The sequence below is a fragment of the Hevea brasiliensis genome, chromosome 4 (assembly GCF_030052815.1).
Source record: "Hevea brasiliensis isolate MT/VB/25A 57/8 chromosome 4, ASM3005281v1, whole genome shotgun sequence".
NCBI classification, from domain to species: domain Eukaryota; kingdom Viridiplantae; phylum Streptophyta; class Magnoliopsida; order Malpighiales; family Euphorbiaceae; genus Hevea; species Hevea brasiliensis.
The window spans coordinates 112,701,998-112,719,951 of record NC_079496.1 but is presented as its reverse complement, the minus strand read 5'-3'; the positions used below and the strand labels follow the sequence as shown (position 1 = coordinate 112,719,951).

General features: G+C 31.7%; 3 protein-coding genes and 1 pseudogene across 3 annotated transcripts; 1 reads left to right on the top strand and 3 right to left on the bottom strand.

Annotated features, from left to right (window-relative positions):
- Positions 1 to 2,957: 2,957 nt before the first annotated feature.
- On the bottom strand, positions 2,958 to 5,202 carry LOC110633684 (histone acetyltransferase type B catalytic subunit-like; annotated as a pseudogene).
- A 1,463-nt stretch (positions 5,203 to 6,665) lies between these two features.
- Positions 6,666 to 9,137, bottom strand: LOC110633699 (F-box/LRR-repeat protein At4g29420). Its single transcript, XM_021782422.2, has 2 exons — positions 8,631 to 9,137; positions 6,666 to 8,013 (listed from the first exon to the last, which is right to left on the bottom strand). Exons 1-2 carry the CDS (start codon positions 9,082 to 9,084, stop codon positions 7,121 to 7,123), a joined length of 1,347 nt encoding a protein of 448 aa, XP_021638114.2. The 5' UTR covers positions 9,085 to 9,137; the 3' UTR covers positions 6,666 to 7,120.
- A 136-nt stretch (positions 9,138 to 9,273) lies between these two features.
- LOC110633700 (40S ribosomal protein S15a-5) lies at positions 9,274 to 11,898 on the top strand. Its single transcript, XM_021782423.2, has 3 exons — positions 9,274 to 9,462; positions 11,028 to 11,188; positions 11,321 to 11,898. Exons 1-3 carry the CDS (start codon positions 9,333 to 9,335, stop codon positions 11,417 to 11,419), a joined length of 390 nt encoding a protein of 129 aa, XP_021638115.1. The 5' UTR covers positions 9,274 to 9,332; the 3' UTR covers positions 11,420 to 11,898.
- A 2,350-nt stretch (positions 11,899 to 14,248) lies between these two features.
- On the bottom strand, positions 14,249 to 15,961 carry LOC110633683 (probable caffeoyl-CoA O-methyltransferase At4g26220). The gene is made up of 6 exons (XM_058145997.1): positions 15,932 to 15,961; positions 15,616 to 15,689; positions 15,443 to 15,522; positions 15,203 to 15,347; positions 14,932 to 15,063; positions 14,249 to 14,848 (listed from the first exon to the last, which is right to left on the bottom strand). Exons 2-6 carry the CDS (start codon positions 15,682 to 15,684, stop codon positions 14,558 to 14,560), a joined length of 717 nt encoding a protein of 238 aa, XP_058001980.1. The 5' UTR covers positions 15,685 to 15,689; positions 15,932 to 15,961; the 3' UTR covers positions 14,249 to 14,557.
- Between the last annotated feature and the right edge of the window lie 1,993 nt (positions 15,962 to 17,954).

The following is a 17,954-nucleotide window of genomic DNA, read 5'->3' as shown; positions in this document are numbered from 1 at the left end:
GTGTGAAAATTTAACTTTGTATTTTATTATTATTATTACTTCTATTTATTTAAATTAAAAAAATAATTAATGATGTAGAATTTAATTATTAATATTTTAATAAAAAATATTCCAGTTGAAACCAACTTTAAAATGTTATAATTTATTTTTTTAAAATAAAGGATATAAGTGTTAATAAAAAAAATATGGAGATAAAATAATAATAAAATATAAAAATTAAAAAGTAATTTACTTATTTTAATATTTTACTATAAATTTTCAAAGCATCGGAATGGCGGCTCTTTTTTACTATTTCGGTGAAGATTTTATTTCTTGTGCTTTTCTGTCGTTGCATGAGCATATTTATCAAACTTGGTCGAGCTTGAACGGTTGAAGGTATGGGTTAATGGAACATTGATTCAATTAGTTCATTAACGATTTAATTGTATATATTAAAAAATTAATTTAATATTATATTATTAAGTAATTTAATAAGTTTAATTAATATTTATTAAGTTATATTTATATATAATATGAAAATATTAAAAATATTTAAATTCTAAACATTAAATAAATAATTATCTTGTTAATATTTATGAAACATTAATTATATATTAAAATTTAGGAATCATGCCTTGATTAATTCCAATGCTGATTTATCATATTTTGTTATTTTTAAGAGTGAAAATGAATCTGGAAGCTTCCTATACCTCCCAAAGTAAAAAAATTTGTGTGGAGAGCTCTCAGAAATATCCTTCCCTAAGGCCAGCTTGCGGTGTAAGGGCATTGGTCTGGATTCTGTGTGTCCTTTTTGTGGGTCCGAAGAAAAAGATTTTTCACATTTTTATTCATTGCCCAAAGGCTCAAACTTGTTGGCAATTTTTTGGCATCCCTATTTAGTCACAAGCTTTTCCCAGTATATGTGACTTATTTGATTTTATTTTCTCTAATGTTGTTATGAGTTTACATAAAAAAATTTGTATTGTGCTGTGGTAATTATGTTATTGTCGCAGTTTGTTGATCTGACAAGGTAAAGATATTGCATCGCAGGAAATTGTCACCAAGTAGTAGCGATCACCAAGTTGTTATGCCTTTATGTCAAAGTTTACTGATTAACACCTCTTGCAGGTCGTGCTAAATGTAATTTGGATGCAGCTGTATTTCATCAATCTCAGATTAATTTTGGTACGATCCTTTGAGATTTAAATTGATCATTTCTGATAGGTATGTCAAGCTTTTAATATAGTGTTTTTACTCAAAAAATTGTAGAAGTTATTAGGTTAAGAGAAATCTTTTTGTAGTTCAAAATTTCAAATATGAGAAATGTGGATATTGAAATGGATTGTAGAGAAGTTGTTATTGGAAGAAAAAATTTCAAACTATTCATTATGTCGTGGAAGAAAAAATTTTTCTGTGTTTAGTTTAGTTGTATGACAAGAATTCATTTTTACAAGAGTCTAGTTGAACTTTAATTTGGATTTAGCAACAACATAATTTAGCAACTCATTTATTCGCAATGACAACTATTTTACTGGCTAATTATTAGGTATACTAGGAGCACTAAAAAATAGTGCTCATACTCTCACAGAAAGTGGGTCCTTCCTATTATATAGGAAGTGAGTCCCACATGATTGTGAGAGAAAGTGTATGTACACCGGGTGCACCTAATAATTCCTCCTATTTTACTTGTTAGTTTTACTATTTAATTTGAGCCTCTAAGTTTTTTTATGCAATATCTTACTTTCTGATTTTAGTTTAGATTTTTTAACTTAACACTTTGGGTCATATATTGGGGTGTATTGAGGAGACCTATTAGGATTTAGTTTGGACATGATCTGTTAAGTTTTTTCTTATTTTTATTAATAAAATGATTATTTAAAAGAAATAAAAAATAAACTTATCATTTCATAAAAATACAAATAATTTCTTGTTGATATTTAGACATAGATCCTTTTAAGAGTCAAGGTACTCCTCCTTGTATCGTGAAAGGGAACGAGTCCTTATTGCAAGCAACTAGACAAATGTGCCTTGATTCTTGAAAGGAGCTATGCCTTGTTTTCTCAACCCTGAATTTTCTGTTTGGAACACGGAACATGACCAGCAGGTAGGGGAGAGTATATTTCGGTTTAAATCAAAAAATTAAATTGAATTGAATCAATTCAATTTAATCAATTTGATTTTAAAATTTAATCGGTTTGATTCGATTTAAAATTTTAGTAATTTCAATTAATCAATTCAATTTGATTATTTTTATAAAAAATAAAAATAAATAAACTGAACCGAAATTACTAATATATATATATATATATAAAAAAAAAACCCTAAGATTTTTGAATTTTGATTTATAAGTTTCTTTTTTATATTTTTTTATTATTGTGATTTAATGTTGAAAATATGAAATTTTACAAAATTCAATTTGATCGATTTAAAACCGAATCAAATTAATATTTATCGATTTAGTTCAGCTCGATTTTCTCTTAATAATCGATTTGATTTAATTTTTAAAATTTTTTATTTTCAATTTTCAGTTTTATTGGTTTGATTCGATTCGATTATATATATATATATATAAAGGAAACCCTAAGATTTTTGAATTTTGATTTATAAGTTTCTTTTTTATATTTTTTTATTATTGTGATTTAATGTTGAAAATATGAAATTTTACAAAATTCAATTTGATCGATTTAAAACCGAATCAAATTAATATTTATCGATTTAGTTCAGCTCGATTTTCTCTTAATAATCGATTTGATTTAATTTTTAAAATTTTTTATTTTTAATTTTCAGTTTTATTGGTTTGATTCGATATGATTCGAAACCAAACCGACCGTTTACACACCCCTACCTGCAGGAAGGATGCGAACAATTATTATGCAAGGCAGAAATGCGAACAACTTTTAAGATTGGAACGATGCACCTCAATTTACAAGAGTAGCTGACAAAAAATAAAGGATAAATGAACAGTGCACAAACTAGACTACGATATAAGCTTTAGATGATTACTTTGATTTTGACCGAAAAAAGAGAAATCAGTCGTCTTTATCTATTCTACAATAAATTTTACAGCCCAATCATTTGTAGGCCAGCATCAGGTCACCGGACGCAGAGCATCTCTAGGACCCCGTAACAAGAATCTTTTGAAAGGTGAATTAGCAATTCAACATGCAAAAAACTATTCCGCTAGAATGTCTTACAAGTAATTCAGACAGGACGCAACTTATGTGCAATTAACTTTATCTCCTTGATCCTTTCATCCACCAATTGTTGCATTTGCTCTTTCTGATTTGTTTGATTTTCAACCATCTGAAGACTACTAAATTTCCCATTCCCTGATCTAAACATGACAAATGACATCTCTGGATTATAATCACTTGAGACTTCAATCACCTGTTTTCCACCACCTCCTGAATCTTTCCCTAAGATATCAGCTTTTACACGATTTGAAATGATTGTCACAAAATCCTCAATGCATTTGTCAGCAGGATCAAGGCCTAGATAAATTAAAACCTCCCAACACTGAAGAAACTGTTTCCTGTTGATTTTCAATGTTTTCCTAACATCCTCAATTGCTGTTGAAGGTGGCATGAATCGAGGGACAAGAGTTTTCTTTGATAGCTTTTCTTGTTTCAGATTTGAAACAGCTGAATTAATTGCATCCTGCATTGGATTAAAAAAAAGCAGGCATTGTACGTCAATACAGGTGCGCACATGTTGGAAGTAATCCAATGGTTCTTCAACTGTTAAGTCATAAACATCTTCAGATATTGCAACATTGTTGACCACCTCAACAAGGTGACGACCATAACCCTTGTGTTGGCAAGGAGGCAAAACCAACATCTGTTATTAAAGAAACATCTCGTCCAACTACTTTGATGAGTGAAGTGTATGTGCACGAAAAAACAGTCAAAAGTGCTTGTACACAATTATAATTTTTGTTCTCTCAGCATGTCAAACAACTGAAGTAAAAAGATGGAGGGAAATGAACCTGACTGAGTCGTAATCATGTTTTATCAGGGTAATGATAGAAGCGATAAACTGCTGCAAAACCCAGAAGTCTTTGTTGAATGTCCCCCTGCTCATCATTCATCTCCTGAACCAATACATGTAACTCCCATCCTGGATCAGTCACATCAATAGGATTGCTACCTGACTAAGAAAAAAAGATATTTCAAAAACAGAATTTTCTGCCAGGCAGCAAGAAAGTAATGCAATAAAGATTTCCTTAGATAAACCGAGGATATTACCATCAACAAGAAGAAGAACAAGAGGGATCAAGCGACTGTGAAGATGTCCAGTACTTGCATTGCCTATCACCATGTGAACTACCTGACCCAGTAGGAGAGAACATTAACCTTGGCATTCTGTTTCAATCATACAACCTCTACAGAATGAACATGAAAAATGGAAAGCCAAGAGTTTATATATATGTGTGTGTGTGTGTGTGTAAACTGCTCATTTTGTGTCAACATCCCCACCACAAACACACCACCTTTTCTTCCCTAACAAATAAATGGAATTAAGAAAATGCAAAACATAAATTAAAATAAAAATTTACACTTGTTTACAAGGCATAGGAATAATAATTCTTAAAGAGCACTCTACCCCAGGTACCAAAAACATCACTTTTTTGGCATTTAGTCTAAGTGGAGCTCAAGTGGCCTAATGAAATCATGCAGGGAAAGATTTATCATTAACCGTTCCTAAATATCACACATCAAACCCTAACCCTAGTTCCCAATTTTATAGGAGGTTCAAGTTTTCCCTTGTCATCCTCATCAAAAAAGCCATTCAAGTCAACTAGATCAATGCAGTAACTTTCAAAAGCATCCACTTGTTCCTTGCTGGAAACTGTGACACCAGTAATCAGGAACACGAAAAGTTCAACATAAGAAACATGTAATCATCACGCATGAAAATCATCATTCCGAGGTAAATTTTAATGCATTCTTTGGCCTCGATTCCAGCATCTGCAGCGAAAGTTGTTTCTAAATGAATGGCAAGCAGATAGAAACTAGAAAGAATGCAAAGATAAAAAAAATCAGCCAGAAATCAAAAGCATCTTAGATAAATGAAACAAATGCGAAATAAAAGAACTCAAGCGAAGTCTTTGGATGAAGTGTTGTAGAAAAACCACGAGAACAGTGAATGGGAGCTGGATTCATTCACCGATATCTCTTGGGTTCGACGGTCGGATCGGCGGTGGGTTGTTGCTTCTGCCCCATTAGTTTTGGAAGGATATGGTTAGGGTTTCAGAGCGTGAAATGAGAAAGGAGAGGCGGGAAATTATACAGTACAAATGGGATATTTAACTCAATATATGCTCCTGTAGTGCTGGTGGAGACTGGAGAGATGGCGCGGGTCTCAATTCCCTAATTTTTTTTTTCAAAGATAGAACGCCCAAGGTCAGAGACAGGATAGGCGCCTTTGACAAATCATGATTGACAAATCATGACAATTTTATCAAAGTTAATTTATAATCCATAAATATGTTTTTCACAGTCAATACGAGAACTTAAAGGTTCAGCTCCACCTTCACAGAGAGACTTATGTAAATTAGGCTGCCCTCCTATATATTGGCTAATTTATTTTAATATTAAGTTTTTTTTTTAAACATTAATCACTCACACTTAGACTAAAGATAAGATCCATATCTTGATAAAATTAAATAAAATTATAATAATTTTATCAAGCCTATTAATCCATGTAACCCACACATACGCTTCCCAAGGCTCCCTAGCTGGAGTAAGTGCGCCCAAGGCCATGGGCTAGACATCGCCCCATGTTGCGGTGAACCTTTCAATTCGATTTTCAACCATTGAATTGGAATGCATTATATTTATTATGCAAAAATTAGTATAAAAAACTGTTTCTTCCTTTTTCTACTATCCTTGGAAAAGATAAAAATAGATGGATGTAGTAATTATGAAAATAAAGAATTTTCTTGTGCAATTGAAAATTTAATAAAATTTATAAAACTATATCAAAGTAAGGACCTCTTTTTATTATATTATAGATATAGAAAGATATGTGTTTATAACTTGCATAAATATAAAGTATGGAGATGTTCAAGGCCCAAGTTAGAAGCATTTTGCTATCCCATGGGAGATTTCAGCTATTGTCAGAGAAATTTGGTCTCTGCAATTTTTTCACCACCACTAAGATCATGCAATGTATTATTTTTGTTCATTTTGCTTATGTTAATAAAGCAGCCAATTCCAATAGAGCAGCAGAATAGAATGCTAGGGCTTTGGATTGAGCTTCCCACCTCCACTTGAGGCATTGACTTCTGCTGATCAAGCTCTTATGTTTGCTATGAGATGTAAGGAATCCATGATTCTCTAGCTCAAAATAGAAAAAGAAAAACAATGGCTACCTTCTTTTCTTTCCTTCCCTTAAATATAAGATGAACATTTATCCTCTATTAACCTCTAGCATAGTTGGTGTTTTGTCAAGCAAGATTGCCAAGCAGTAAAAAAATACTAAAAATTAAAAAAAAAAGTTTTGCAGGAGGTTTCATGTTATAGGGTAATAATACTGCACGGAAGTGCTACATGATGATTGTAATAGAAACTTTACCTCTTGCAAAAAAAAAAAGGGATGGGGGGTGGGTGTGTGGAGGAGAGAGGACGGGGGGGTGGGTGGGGTGGGGTGGTGTTGGGGGGCAATACACATTCAGGAGATCCTAGTTCAGACGTATAACGATTGACAATTTATTGCCCAAATTCTGTGGGCATTCACCAATAAGATGTAAAAGTAACTGTACTATCAACACACATCAGGGAATTCTCTCACCTCATTTCTCTTTTGAAATAGAGCAGGGTGTGATGATAAGATATTTGCCATAATTTTTGCACACAGCACGGACAACATCAGAATCCATATCATAAGTATGTATGCATTGAAGCTTTTACGCAACAGTATACCAAGTCTGATAGCTTGTAATTGGTGAGACCCTCAACCCCAATCGTCCCATAAAATATCTGGATGCATCTAGATTATTTTCACAGGCAATAAAAAGTTTGTGCCCCAAAATTCCTGTACGTCAATTTCCAAGGAGTGCAACCTTTTTCCAGATCGTAGCACCGCTCCAACAGATTAGGCTTATTCTCTTTGCCTCGTTTAAACAACTAGGGTAGCGAAATTAGATGCTGTCCGAGGTCCAAGTGTCTATTGAGCCAGTATTCCAAATTCCCCATCTCCATCTAACTCTTGGACGATCAGCTGTACATCGAGAGATGAAGTTGCTAGCAATTTTCGGATCAACTTCACAGTGAATAAGCAGTGCAACATCTGACAAGTTGGTGCAATTATCCAAGATAGTGAAAATAAATAACAAAGTAACATCAATATCACGGATCACTAACTGTGCAACAAATTCTTTTAGCCCCTGCATTCCGGTATGACTCTGAAAACCACCAGCCACAAAACAGGTCTCCATTTCACACCAAGCCCCAGATCGCAAAGTGAGTGAGCTCACATTTGGGAACACTTCAAACAACATATCCAGGCTAAGCATACTCATATCACCAGGTTTAACACGCTTCGATGAATCAACTATTAGCCTCTTAATTGAATTATTAGATGGAAATGAGTATATAAGGCCACAAAGATCTGCAGATTCAAGCTGTAGGATTTTCAAGTCCAAGAACCCTTTTACCTCAAACTTATTTGCTTTCCGAAGGGAAAGATAGAAATCGGACAATAGTGGCGTTTCAAGGACAAGTGATCTTGGTTCAATACAATTTAGCTCAAGTTTCACAAGCTTGGGTGCAAAAATAGTCAGAGATTGTGGAGCATTTGACACAGTCCATTGACATTTTCTAAGGTGAAAAAGCTGGATCTTAGGTTCTGTAAGTCCTCCAACTCCGATCAAATTGAGAACTTGGAGACAAGGGAAGCAATGATTAACCTTGCTAAGGTCCTCATCATCTAGTCTTACAGATTCGAGTGTTAAACTTGTAAGCATGGGCATTGGATTCAAACCATTAATGGAGAGCCAAGCATTCTTCACCTCAAGTTCACAAAGACTATGACCTGGAAATGCAAGCACAAGTTTCAGTGTCATACATGAATAAAATTAAGTTATTCCAAAAAGAGTTCTAAAGGATAATTCAATCAGAAAGAAAATTTCTAAAGAAATAAAAAATGAAGTATAATGGATCAGTGGTTGATGCGCTTCCTTTGGAGTACATAGACTCCCTCACAATCTTGCTTGCCCATAATTGCTAGCCCACGGCCACTGCAAGCCAGAGTATGGGGAATTACTAAATGCATTTAATCAAATTTTATTCTGTGTGCTCTTGATCACTCAACCTATAAGTGTAACCATCAGCTAAATCACCGTAGTTTTATGTTGGAGTTTTAAGCAACATAAGATAAATTCTCAGCCATGCAGGAGTCTGAGAAAGTTCTTTAGCAACGTATGTTCAAAAGCATCATTTGGCTAAAGTTTCGTCCTTTCTTCCCCTAATTCCATTTATGGTCTCATCAAACCAAACCATACTCATAATCATACAACAATCGATGGTCTACCAGAAAGCATAAACATATGAAGCAACATTGGCATTTATCAGTTTCAACTTTCAAGAACAAAAAGCTACATCCCAAATAACAGAAATTGAACGAAAACGATCAAATTAAGCGAAACTCACAGCAAGAAGAAAGCAGCGCCAAAATATCAGATCGTCTCCAACAAGATTGAATCCAAAAATCCGAAATTGACAGAGATCTTAGCTCCCTACAAACCCTCGGCAGCCACTCATTAACAAACCCCACGTCTGTCAAATACAAATCGTCAGCCTCGTCTTCGACATCGTCATACGACATTCCGCCAAGAGACTTCTCCACGCTAATCGAGATGGACTCGAGGGCCAACGAATTGAGGATCAGGTTGTTAAATATAGTCTTGAAGGGTGTCGTTACGTCTTTGGTCTCCGGCGACCTCAATTTGAGATATCGGGAAAAGGTGCAGACGAGGTTGATGGACCGAACCTCGCGAGAGAGTGTGTTAAAGGTTTTAGAGATGAGTCGGCACCGAGCGAGATCGGCTGAGTCCGTGAGTCGACTCAGGATATCAAGGAGTAGTGGTGGAGGCAGATCGTCCATTGAAAAATAGAGAGAGGATTTGGACCATTTGGTTGCAGTAAAAGACAGAAAACTGAAAACCCGCTTTTATTTTGTCTCAACGGCGCGTGTATGCTACACAGGTGGGAGTCTTTATAAAAAGCCCTCTTTCTAAGAAAGAATAACAAAAATGCCACTCTAAACCCTTTTGCTGTTCTAATTTGCCTAAATTTTGGATTTAAGGTTTTTGTGGCTTTGTGTGGAGAGAGAAAGAGACGTGGAGAGCAGAAATGGGGAGAAGGATATTAAACGATGCTTTGAGGACAATAGTGAATGCAGAGAAGAGAGGGAAAGCTTCGGTGGAGTTGCGACCCATCTCTACAATCATGTCTTCTTTCCTCAAGATCATGAAAGATCGAGGTAAATCTAATCACTCTGTTTTATTTTTTAACAAAATTCCTTCTTTTCATTTATGGGTTAGCTTTAATTTCGTTTATGAAATAGTAAAATGTTAGATTTTCTGTATTTAGTCACGTAAATTCTTTCCAATCGCTGACCTCTGGTTTTATTTAGTTGGTTTTTGAGATTTTTTTAATGTGCATTATTCACAAAAAAATCTTCCCTTTCATGATGGGAACGTTGGGAAACCTCCATTTGTATTTTCTCTTTGTCTCTTGACATAGTTGAAGCTATCTGATTTTTGTACCTAACCAAAGCCAGTAACTGGAATAAGCATGTTTCATTCCCTACAAGAGTTATACTTGTTTTCATGTGGATTTGCCTCATTTCTTGCTTTCTGCATGTCAATTTCATATTTCTTGTGTTTCTTAATCTTTGCAACACCTTGGATTACACCACTCGGGCTGGTTATTTAATTATAGCAATATTAGACAACTTGATCTAAGTGTGAATTATTTCCCTGGTTCTGTTGCAACTGATGTGGTCAGTCTGATTTGCTTGTTCTTGAACTATGTTAAACTGCTGGAAGGGGGGATGCCAGAAACGTTGAGGAATCTATGCTTTTTGCAGAATAACAACTCCTATCTCATTGTCATTGGATTGGTTGTCCGTTGTTCAATGCTACTGCTGCTCTTCCCAATTGACATTCTTTAGTTTCTGTTAATTAAGATTAAAAAGATTTCCCCCCTTCATAGTGGATTAACCCAGTCACACTACAATGTCCCACTCATACAGAAGCACGCAATCAAATGGCAAAGTTGTATTGAGCCTGTGTGATTTTGTGTGCTTTGCTTGGTGGTGGTGGTGGTATTTTTTGCACTGGTATGTGCACATGGCCTATATTGTGTTTTCAATAGGCATTTTAATTTTACATTTGTGTTTTGTTGAGCTGTGACTAAAGATTGCATAGCATTGAAGTTGTAGCTGCTATTGTGAAAAGTACCCTATTCAATGTTTTGATTAAGTGCATTTAGGATGCTTTGGCCATAGAAAACCAAAACATTTCAGAAGTAGAAAAGAAATTACTTTTGCCAAAGGTATCTAAGAGGGTGATTTTGGCTCTTTTATTCTTTTGAATTAGTTTGAACTAGCATAGTAATTTTCTTGTTGGTATTATTGTTTTTCTAAAATTTATTTTGGGTTTCTTATTTAATTATTAAAACTAACACATTGAAACTAAGATCAATTTGTTTATGCATATTTTAAATAAACATTTGCCTCACAGCATTGTCTACATTTGTATTTTTGTCAAGCCATGTACGCTTTGCTTTCTTGCACCTTTCACCTTTGACAACAATATTTCTTTAGCAAATGAAACTTGCTGACTTCTGGTATTTTGCTGCTTTTCTGTTATATATATATATATATATATATATATATATATATATGGTCTCCAGTGGGGTCAAACTCAAGACCTTGTAGCCTTGGAGATGACTCCAATTCTGTTTCATTTTACTTCCATGTTTAGTATGTTGTTGTTGTGCGTGCCATGTTTCAGCACCTTCAACTTTGTGTGATATTTCTAGGGTATATCAAGAACTTTCAAGTATATGATCCACATAGAGTGGGGAGGATAACTGTTGAATTACAAGGTAGGATAAAAGATTGTCGGGCACTCACGTACAGGCAAGACATCAAGGCAAAGGATCTAGAAGCATACAGATTGCGAATACTTCCCACTCGTCAGGTTAATTTTCGAATCTTTCTAAATCTTATACAGTTATACTATCAAATAGGGAAATATATCACAGTTTTGTTCATTTAATTTCAAACATTTTGTATTGCTTGCATTGACATTCTTTTAATCTCTTTCATGCAGTATGGGTATGTTGTGATAACTACTCCAGATGGTGTGTTGGACCACGAAGAAGCAATTGGTCGGAATGTGGGAGGTCAAGTTCTTGGTTACTTTCACTAGATGTCTGTGGTGCCCTTTAACACTTCTAGGCGGATGATGGGCAAAAAGTGTAATGTCTGCCATTGATTAAATTTTAAAATTTTGTTCAAACTGTGATGAATGGTAGAAATAACTTGCTATCAATGAATCTCACGAGGTATCGAGTTGTCATTGAATTACTATGTAGCTGATCATACCTTCCAAATTTCTGCCTATGGTAGATTTGATTGCTCAAAGTTGCTTGTTATCGATGGCTCTTATCTGCAATTCCTTGGATGACAAACAAATTAGTGTTGTCATTTGATAACTTTTATTTTGTCAGTTTTTGTTGTCTTTGCCACAGAAGATAAGAAGGCTTAAGAGTTGGTCCATCAATCGTCTTCTTCTGGTGCAAGAATTTCCAAGGGTGCAGCTACCATAAGCTCAACTTTTTGTAAGGACAAATGTAATAGTACTTATATCCAATATTTACATCGAGATCTGTGCACTCATTATTTTAATTGATCATGCATGAATTTCAATATAAATATTTAATCGAAAATATGATAAATTCATTCTTATAGAAGGTGAAGCTTTTATTAGCTGCACCTACAATGACCTTAATGGCCATGTTCTTTCAATCCATGGCTCACTTTTGAGACTAACAACCGCCATCATCTCCATCTCAATGGCTATAAGCAATTTGAATTTCTAGATTCTCAGAATGGTTCATGCTCAAATCCTCGCTAACATTTTAATTAGTTGAATTAATTTGCTATTTTAGTAAGGTAATCGACTTTTGATGGGGTTGTGGCAATGCTCAAACCCTTGAAAGAAAACAAGAATAGCTAGCTTGTGCCAGATTATTGAGCTTAATATAAAGCCACTCTAGTTTTTGTATTGACAAGTCTTTCATGTAGGCGACTGATGAGATACAATCAAATTCCTTACAAAAACATTTTCGAGGGCTCCATGTACAATTTACTTCATTGTTTCTGGAATATCTAAGTGTTCCATAACAGTAGGCAGAGCTAGGCCTTTACCTTTGGAAGGGCCAAACTTAGATTCATTTATATTTATAAATAATAATAAATTTTGAAATAAGATAGGATAAATTTATTAATTACTTCATTTAACTAACTAATATTTCACTAAAATGAAAAATAATTTTAATTTTCTTGTTCATATGTAAATTAAATGTTATTTTTATTTATATAAAATATTTGCAATGCATATTAATCATAAAATTAAAAATAATCTAAAATCAAAATCTTAAAGTGATTATAATTTATTAAATATTTAATTGACAATCAATATTTTTAATTTAAATTATTAATTTATTAAAAATATTGATTATAATATATTATCAATATATTTTTTTATAAAATTTAACACATTAAATAAAAAATTAACTAATTAATAATAAATATATAAATTTATTAAGTAAAAAAGATAGAGTTGAGAAAATCATATATTTCTCATTTGTACAAGTAAAAATATTGAATTTGAGATAAAATTAGTATTTTTGATATTTTAATCTTCACTTTCTCAATTTAATTTTCAACAAATTATTATTACTATAAAACTTATTACAAAAGAATTAGAAAAGGAAGAATTCAATTATATATATTAAAATCACTCATTATTATATTTTCTTACATTTTTAAGAAATGTATGCATATTTTAATTTTACACAAAGTTAAAAATTAAATTAATAAAAATTTAAATTTAATGATTAATTTAAGATTTTACTTGACAAAGCATTTAATTTTTTTTTTAACAAAGCTCATAAAAACTTTGAAAACCTTTTTAACCAAAAATTAAAAACCTTGGCTCCCCTAAAGGAAAAATTCTATTTATTTTGAGAAAAATATTTTATATATTAAAAATATTTTTTATGAAAATTATTTTTAAAAAAAAATATTTTTATTAAACATTTCAATTGTTGTAATCTCTAAATTAAACCTAAATTAGAATAATCTAATCCTAATTTAAAAATTAATTAACTTCCAATAAAAATAGCTTATCAAATAAGAAATTAAAAAAAATTACATAGGCCACACACCCATATGCAATGCACGTGCTTATAAAAATTAATTAATAAAAAAATTCTTTATATATTAATTTTTTTTTTAAAGTTTTCTACTAAAATACTAAATTTTTTAATTTCTTAATTTAAGTCACAATTTCTTAATTTTCTTATTTTTGAGCTAAATTAAGTTTAAATTAAAATTTTTATATTAAATTGAATAAAAAATTAAAAATGGCTAAATTGATGATTGAATTTTAAGCTAAAAAAAAAAGCTCTTGTAAAAAAAAAGAGCAAATGCTTAATTTCGTCTTTATATTTATCAGAAAAGTTTAACTTAACTTTTTTTTTATTGAAAGTTTTAATTTAAATTTAATTTAATTTAAAAATTAAAATTTATAAGTTAAATTTCTTAATTTTTTTATTTAAATAAAAAATAAAAAGCTCAAATCCTTAATTTTTATGTTAAATATATTAATTTCTTGATTTGAAAAATAATAAAAAGAGTCAATTTCTTAATTTTTTATTTTTAGTTTAAATTAAAAATTTTAAATTAATTTAAATAAAAAATTAAAAATGCATTAAATTAAATTTCGCTGATAAATATAAGGTGAAATTGAGCTTTTAAGCAGAAAATTTATTTATCATTTTGTATTAAAAAGTCTGTGCTTGACAATTCAAAGGTTGGAGGTTAGTTATACTTTATATTAAATTAATTATTGATTATTTTATTAGCAATTGTCATTGACTAATTAAACATATGATATCTACAACTAAGAATTGCCATACTAGACTCCAATCCAACAATCCAATGCAACATCAATAGCAATAACACTGTTCAGTTTCAAGGGCAATTAAGATGTTCATCATCAAATAATCACCATCTTGTAATTCATTTATTATATAAATCCATTACGAATTCAGCCAGAACAAAGAAAATTACACACACACAAGCAAATCCCATTATTTAATTTTTGGATTTTTTTGCTTAAATTCAATCTATTATAAATCCAATATACAAAATGTATAGTAAGTTCCATACATTTGTATTTGGGTCTAGACAGAATTTAGGCAAGAATTTCCATTCATTTTCCTTAATATGCATGTATTAGTTAATTAATACTTATTAGAATCATATGATCTACATTTGATCAGCAAATGCGTCTGCAAATGGTGACTCCATCGCCAAGCGGAGCAAGACAGATTTCAACGCGAGGATCAGCTGAAATCTTGTGATTGAATTCCAAAGCATGTTTCCTTATATCTCTTTTGGCCTCTGGAACATCCTTTTCAGGCAAAGCAACAGTTCCACCCCAGAGAGTGTTATCGTAAACAACAATCCCGCCAACTTTTATCAGTTTCATTAGCTTCTCATGGTAATTGTGGTAATTTTCTTTGTCAGCATCCACAAATGCAAAGTCAAAGCTCCCTTCCTTGTCTTTCTGCAACAATCAGAACCCGTTATAACAAACAGTCAATGCAATTAAAAAAAATATAAAGAGAGAAATGTGGATGGTTTTCTTACGTCTTCTAAGAGTTTATCTAAAACTGGTAAAGCCGGAGATTCAACGAAGTTGATTTTGTGTTCAACACCAGCCTTCTTTATGATAGGCAAGCCCATCTCGTACGCTTTCCGGTCGATATCTATGGCTGTAATCTGCCATGGACATATATATATATATATATATATATATATATATATATATATCATTCACATTGCAGTTGCCAAATAAATAATAAAGAAAACAAAAAATTTCTAGTGCATAAAACTACATATGTATAAGAAAGACCAACACCATTCCATCTTCAGGAATTGTGAGGGCTGCAAGGAGAAGAGAGTATCCGGTGAAAACTCCAATTTCAATTGTCTGTTTTGCATTCGCCATTTTTAAAAGCAAAGCCAATAACTGACCAGCATCTGGTGCTGTAGCATAGAAGAACCTGCACAATTATCAGATTTTTTTAGACCTTCCAGTTGATATATACTATAATAATGGCAGCTGGTGGGGGGTTATGGAGAGGGGGGAAATTTTTACTTGGGGTGGCTTGCACTAGCATCCCTCAGCTCCTTGAGGGGAGTGGGTTCTCGTGGGTACACGCTTGTGTCCAGTATGTACTGCCATGCATGTAGAAATCAAACTTGATCAACTTGATCCATTGGTTTTAGAATCCAAAATAGTAAAAAACAAAGAGAAAACATGAAGGGTACCTTGTATAACTCCTGGCTCTGCAACAACACTGCATGAGGCTTGATTATTTCGTTTTTGATGCTTCCCATTGCAGCTGTCACCAAATAATACACAAGAATTATATATAGATATATATATCTCCCTATTCTTCTAAAAAGACTAACCAAGATTGATGAACAGGGAAGAGGGAAGATCAAGAAACCATGGATTTCTTTTTCATTTTCAAAATTCATATCAGTTTCTTGTAATTCCATTTCAGGTTAATTAGGAAAATCATAATATATGCTATTAAAATAAAGCAAAAGACAAAGAAAGAATGCAGGAGAACAGATATACTTGAGGAAATCTCTGAAATTTTGCAAAAGAACGAGTGAGATGATAGGTAAAAGGTCTATAGCTATGACTCACTGTGTTTGCAATTGCACCCAAATGAGATATGTATATATATATATATATATATATACACATCCACACGCAGACATTAATTGATAATTAGGATATAATTAATTAGTTTCGGTGGGTGACTATCACAGGCTTTTTGTTTAATTGTTTTACGCCTGTTGGTTAGCTTATTTTAAGAAACATTTTGTATTTGAGAAACTCTTATCTGAATTTAAAATATAAATATGTATGATTTATGTATTTAATAGATATATCACATCTTAAATCTTGTGTCTTGGGTCTATGAAAGATCGGGTCTAGGTAAGAAAAAAAAATCCTTTTTATTCTCTTCACCTACACTCTTGGTGTGAACATCCAACCTATAACAAGTGTCACTTAAAAATACACATGTAGGTGATTTTCTATTAATCAGGTGTTTATACACTTTAGTGTAGGTAAGAAATTTCCTATTCTCTGATACAAGACAATGCCTCTGAGGAAAAATTATATAATGAGAGATTTTTTTTCTTATGTTCAATCTATCATGAACCTAAGATATAAGATGTATAGTAAGATTCAACTATTAAATGCAATGCATGGATTTAATATATTTGTATTTTGAATTCATGGTCGACTAGGTCTAGATAATAATTTTTCTACAATAAAACCTATTTAAAAATAAATAAAAAAAGTTATTAGGCAGTAAACAGTGACAAATCGAACTAGAATATTTAAAGAGCATTCATGATTTGAACAAGCGTCTATTTCTCTCACTGAGCCAATGTGTGTGTCTTATCTCTCCACAAAAAAAAACTAAAATATTTAATTTAAAGAGCTAATTAATTGAGTAATTATTAATAAAAATAATTATATTTACTTGACTTATTTATATTAGAAATTAGAAATTATAAGGAAATTATAGGTATTGGGGCAACTAAATTAAAATTATTTTTAATATTTTTATAATTAATTAAATAAATATATTTATAAAAGGAGTATTGAGAAATTATGAATCCCCTCTTTTTCCCTTCATAGCACCAATGCTAAATAAGTAGAAGAAAGAAATTTTTGAAAACAATATCTTACCAGAGTGAAGAATCTAATACTAGTGGTGTATCTAGAAATTTTTTTTTATTAATATATATAAAATAAATTATAATATAATATTAAAAAATATAATATTAATATTTTATAATTAATTTTATATTAAAAATTACAATATTATTAATACTATATTAATATATCTCTCTTTATATAAATGACTAAATAGTCATTTATCAATTAATTATACATATGATATATAATATTATCTTAATAAAATAGAAATTGAGAGTAGAGATTTAAACCTTAGTCTGCTAGATGAGTTATATGACTAGGCATATACGTCCATATAAAAAAATTTCTTTTAAGATGTGCTAAAGGGCAAGGATCCTGCCATGCCTAGAGAATCCTGGAAAGGGCATGAAACTTGCTGGCTGATGCTACAGTAGCATGGCAAGTGCCGCTAGATTTGTTATTGATTGTATTTGATCCATTCAAAGGCTGCACTTTTAAAAGTTTGTCAATATACATTATACATGTTGGGAATAAATGGTTTCTTAATTCATTGACTCACCCAAAAACCAATAATAAAATAAGTATCCTCTTATATTTAATATATAATTTTAATCCCTGCAGGAACTTGAATATTCATTAAGAGAGTTTGTAAATTGTACTCTAGCAAGCTTAATTACTAGTGAAGTTCCTTGATTTCACCATTTGGGACTGAGTAATTGGTTGGACTATTGTGAGATTTGTATAGAAATTATTGTTCAAGTGATCTACAAATTAAAATTTTTTAATAGTGCCATTTCAATGTCAATTTCACAATGAAAATTAGGATAAGTACTATATATATATATATATATATATATATATATATTTACCATTTGGGATGCTCCTGTGTGGTATTATTATTATTATTATTATTAGCACTAAA

Bases quoted from the DNA above. Each gene is read 5' to 3' on its own strand.
- LOC110633699 (XM_021782422.2), bottom strand. From the start codon at position 9,084: ATGGACGATCTGCCTCCACCACTACTCCTTGATATCCTGAGTCGACTC. The intron at 8,014-8,630 runs GTGAGTTTCGCT...TTGCATTTCCAG, and splicing joins GGCGCTGCTTTCTTCTTGCT to GTCATAGTCTTTGTGAACTT.
- LOC110633700 (XM_021782423.2), top strand. From the start codon at position 9,333: ATGGGGAGAAGGATATTAAACGATGCTTTGAGGACAATAGTGAATGCA. The intron at 9,463-11,027 runs GTAAATCTAATC...TGATATTTCTAG, and splicing joins CAAGATCATGAAAGATCGAG to GGTATATCAAGAACTTTCAA. The intron at 11,189-11,320 runs GTTAATTTTCGA...TCTTTCATGCAG, and splicing joins GAATACTTCCCACTCGTCAG to TATGGGTATGTTGTGATAAC.
- LOC110633683 (XM_058145997.1), bottom strand. From the start codon at position 15,684: ATGGGAAGCATCAAAAACGAAATAATCAAGCCTCATGCAGTGTTGTTG. The intron at 15,348-15,442 runs GTAAAAATTTCC...ATAATTGTGCAG, and splicing joins GCTAGTGCAAGCCACCCCAA to GTTCTTCTATGCTACAGCAC. The intron at 15,064-15,202 runs GTGTTGGTCTTT...TGTCCATGGCAG, and splicing joins CAATTCCTGAAGATGGAATG to ATTACAGCCATAGATATCGA.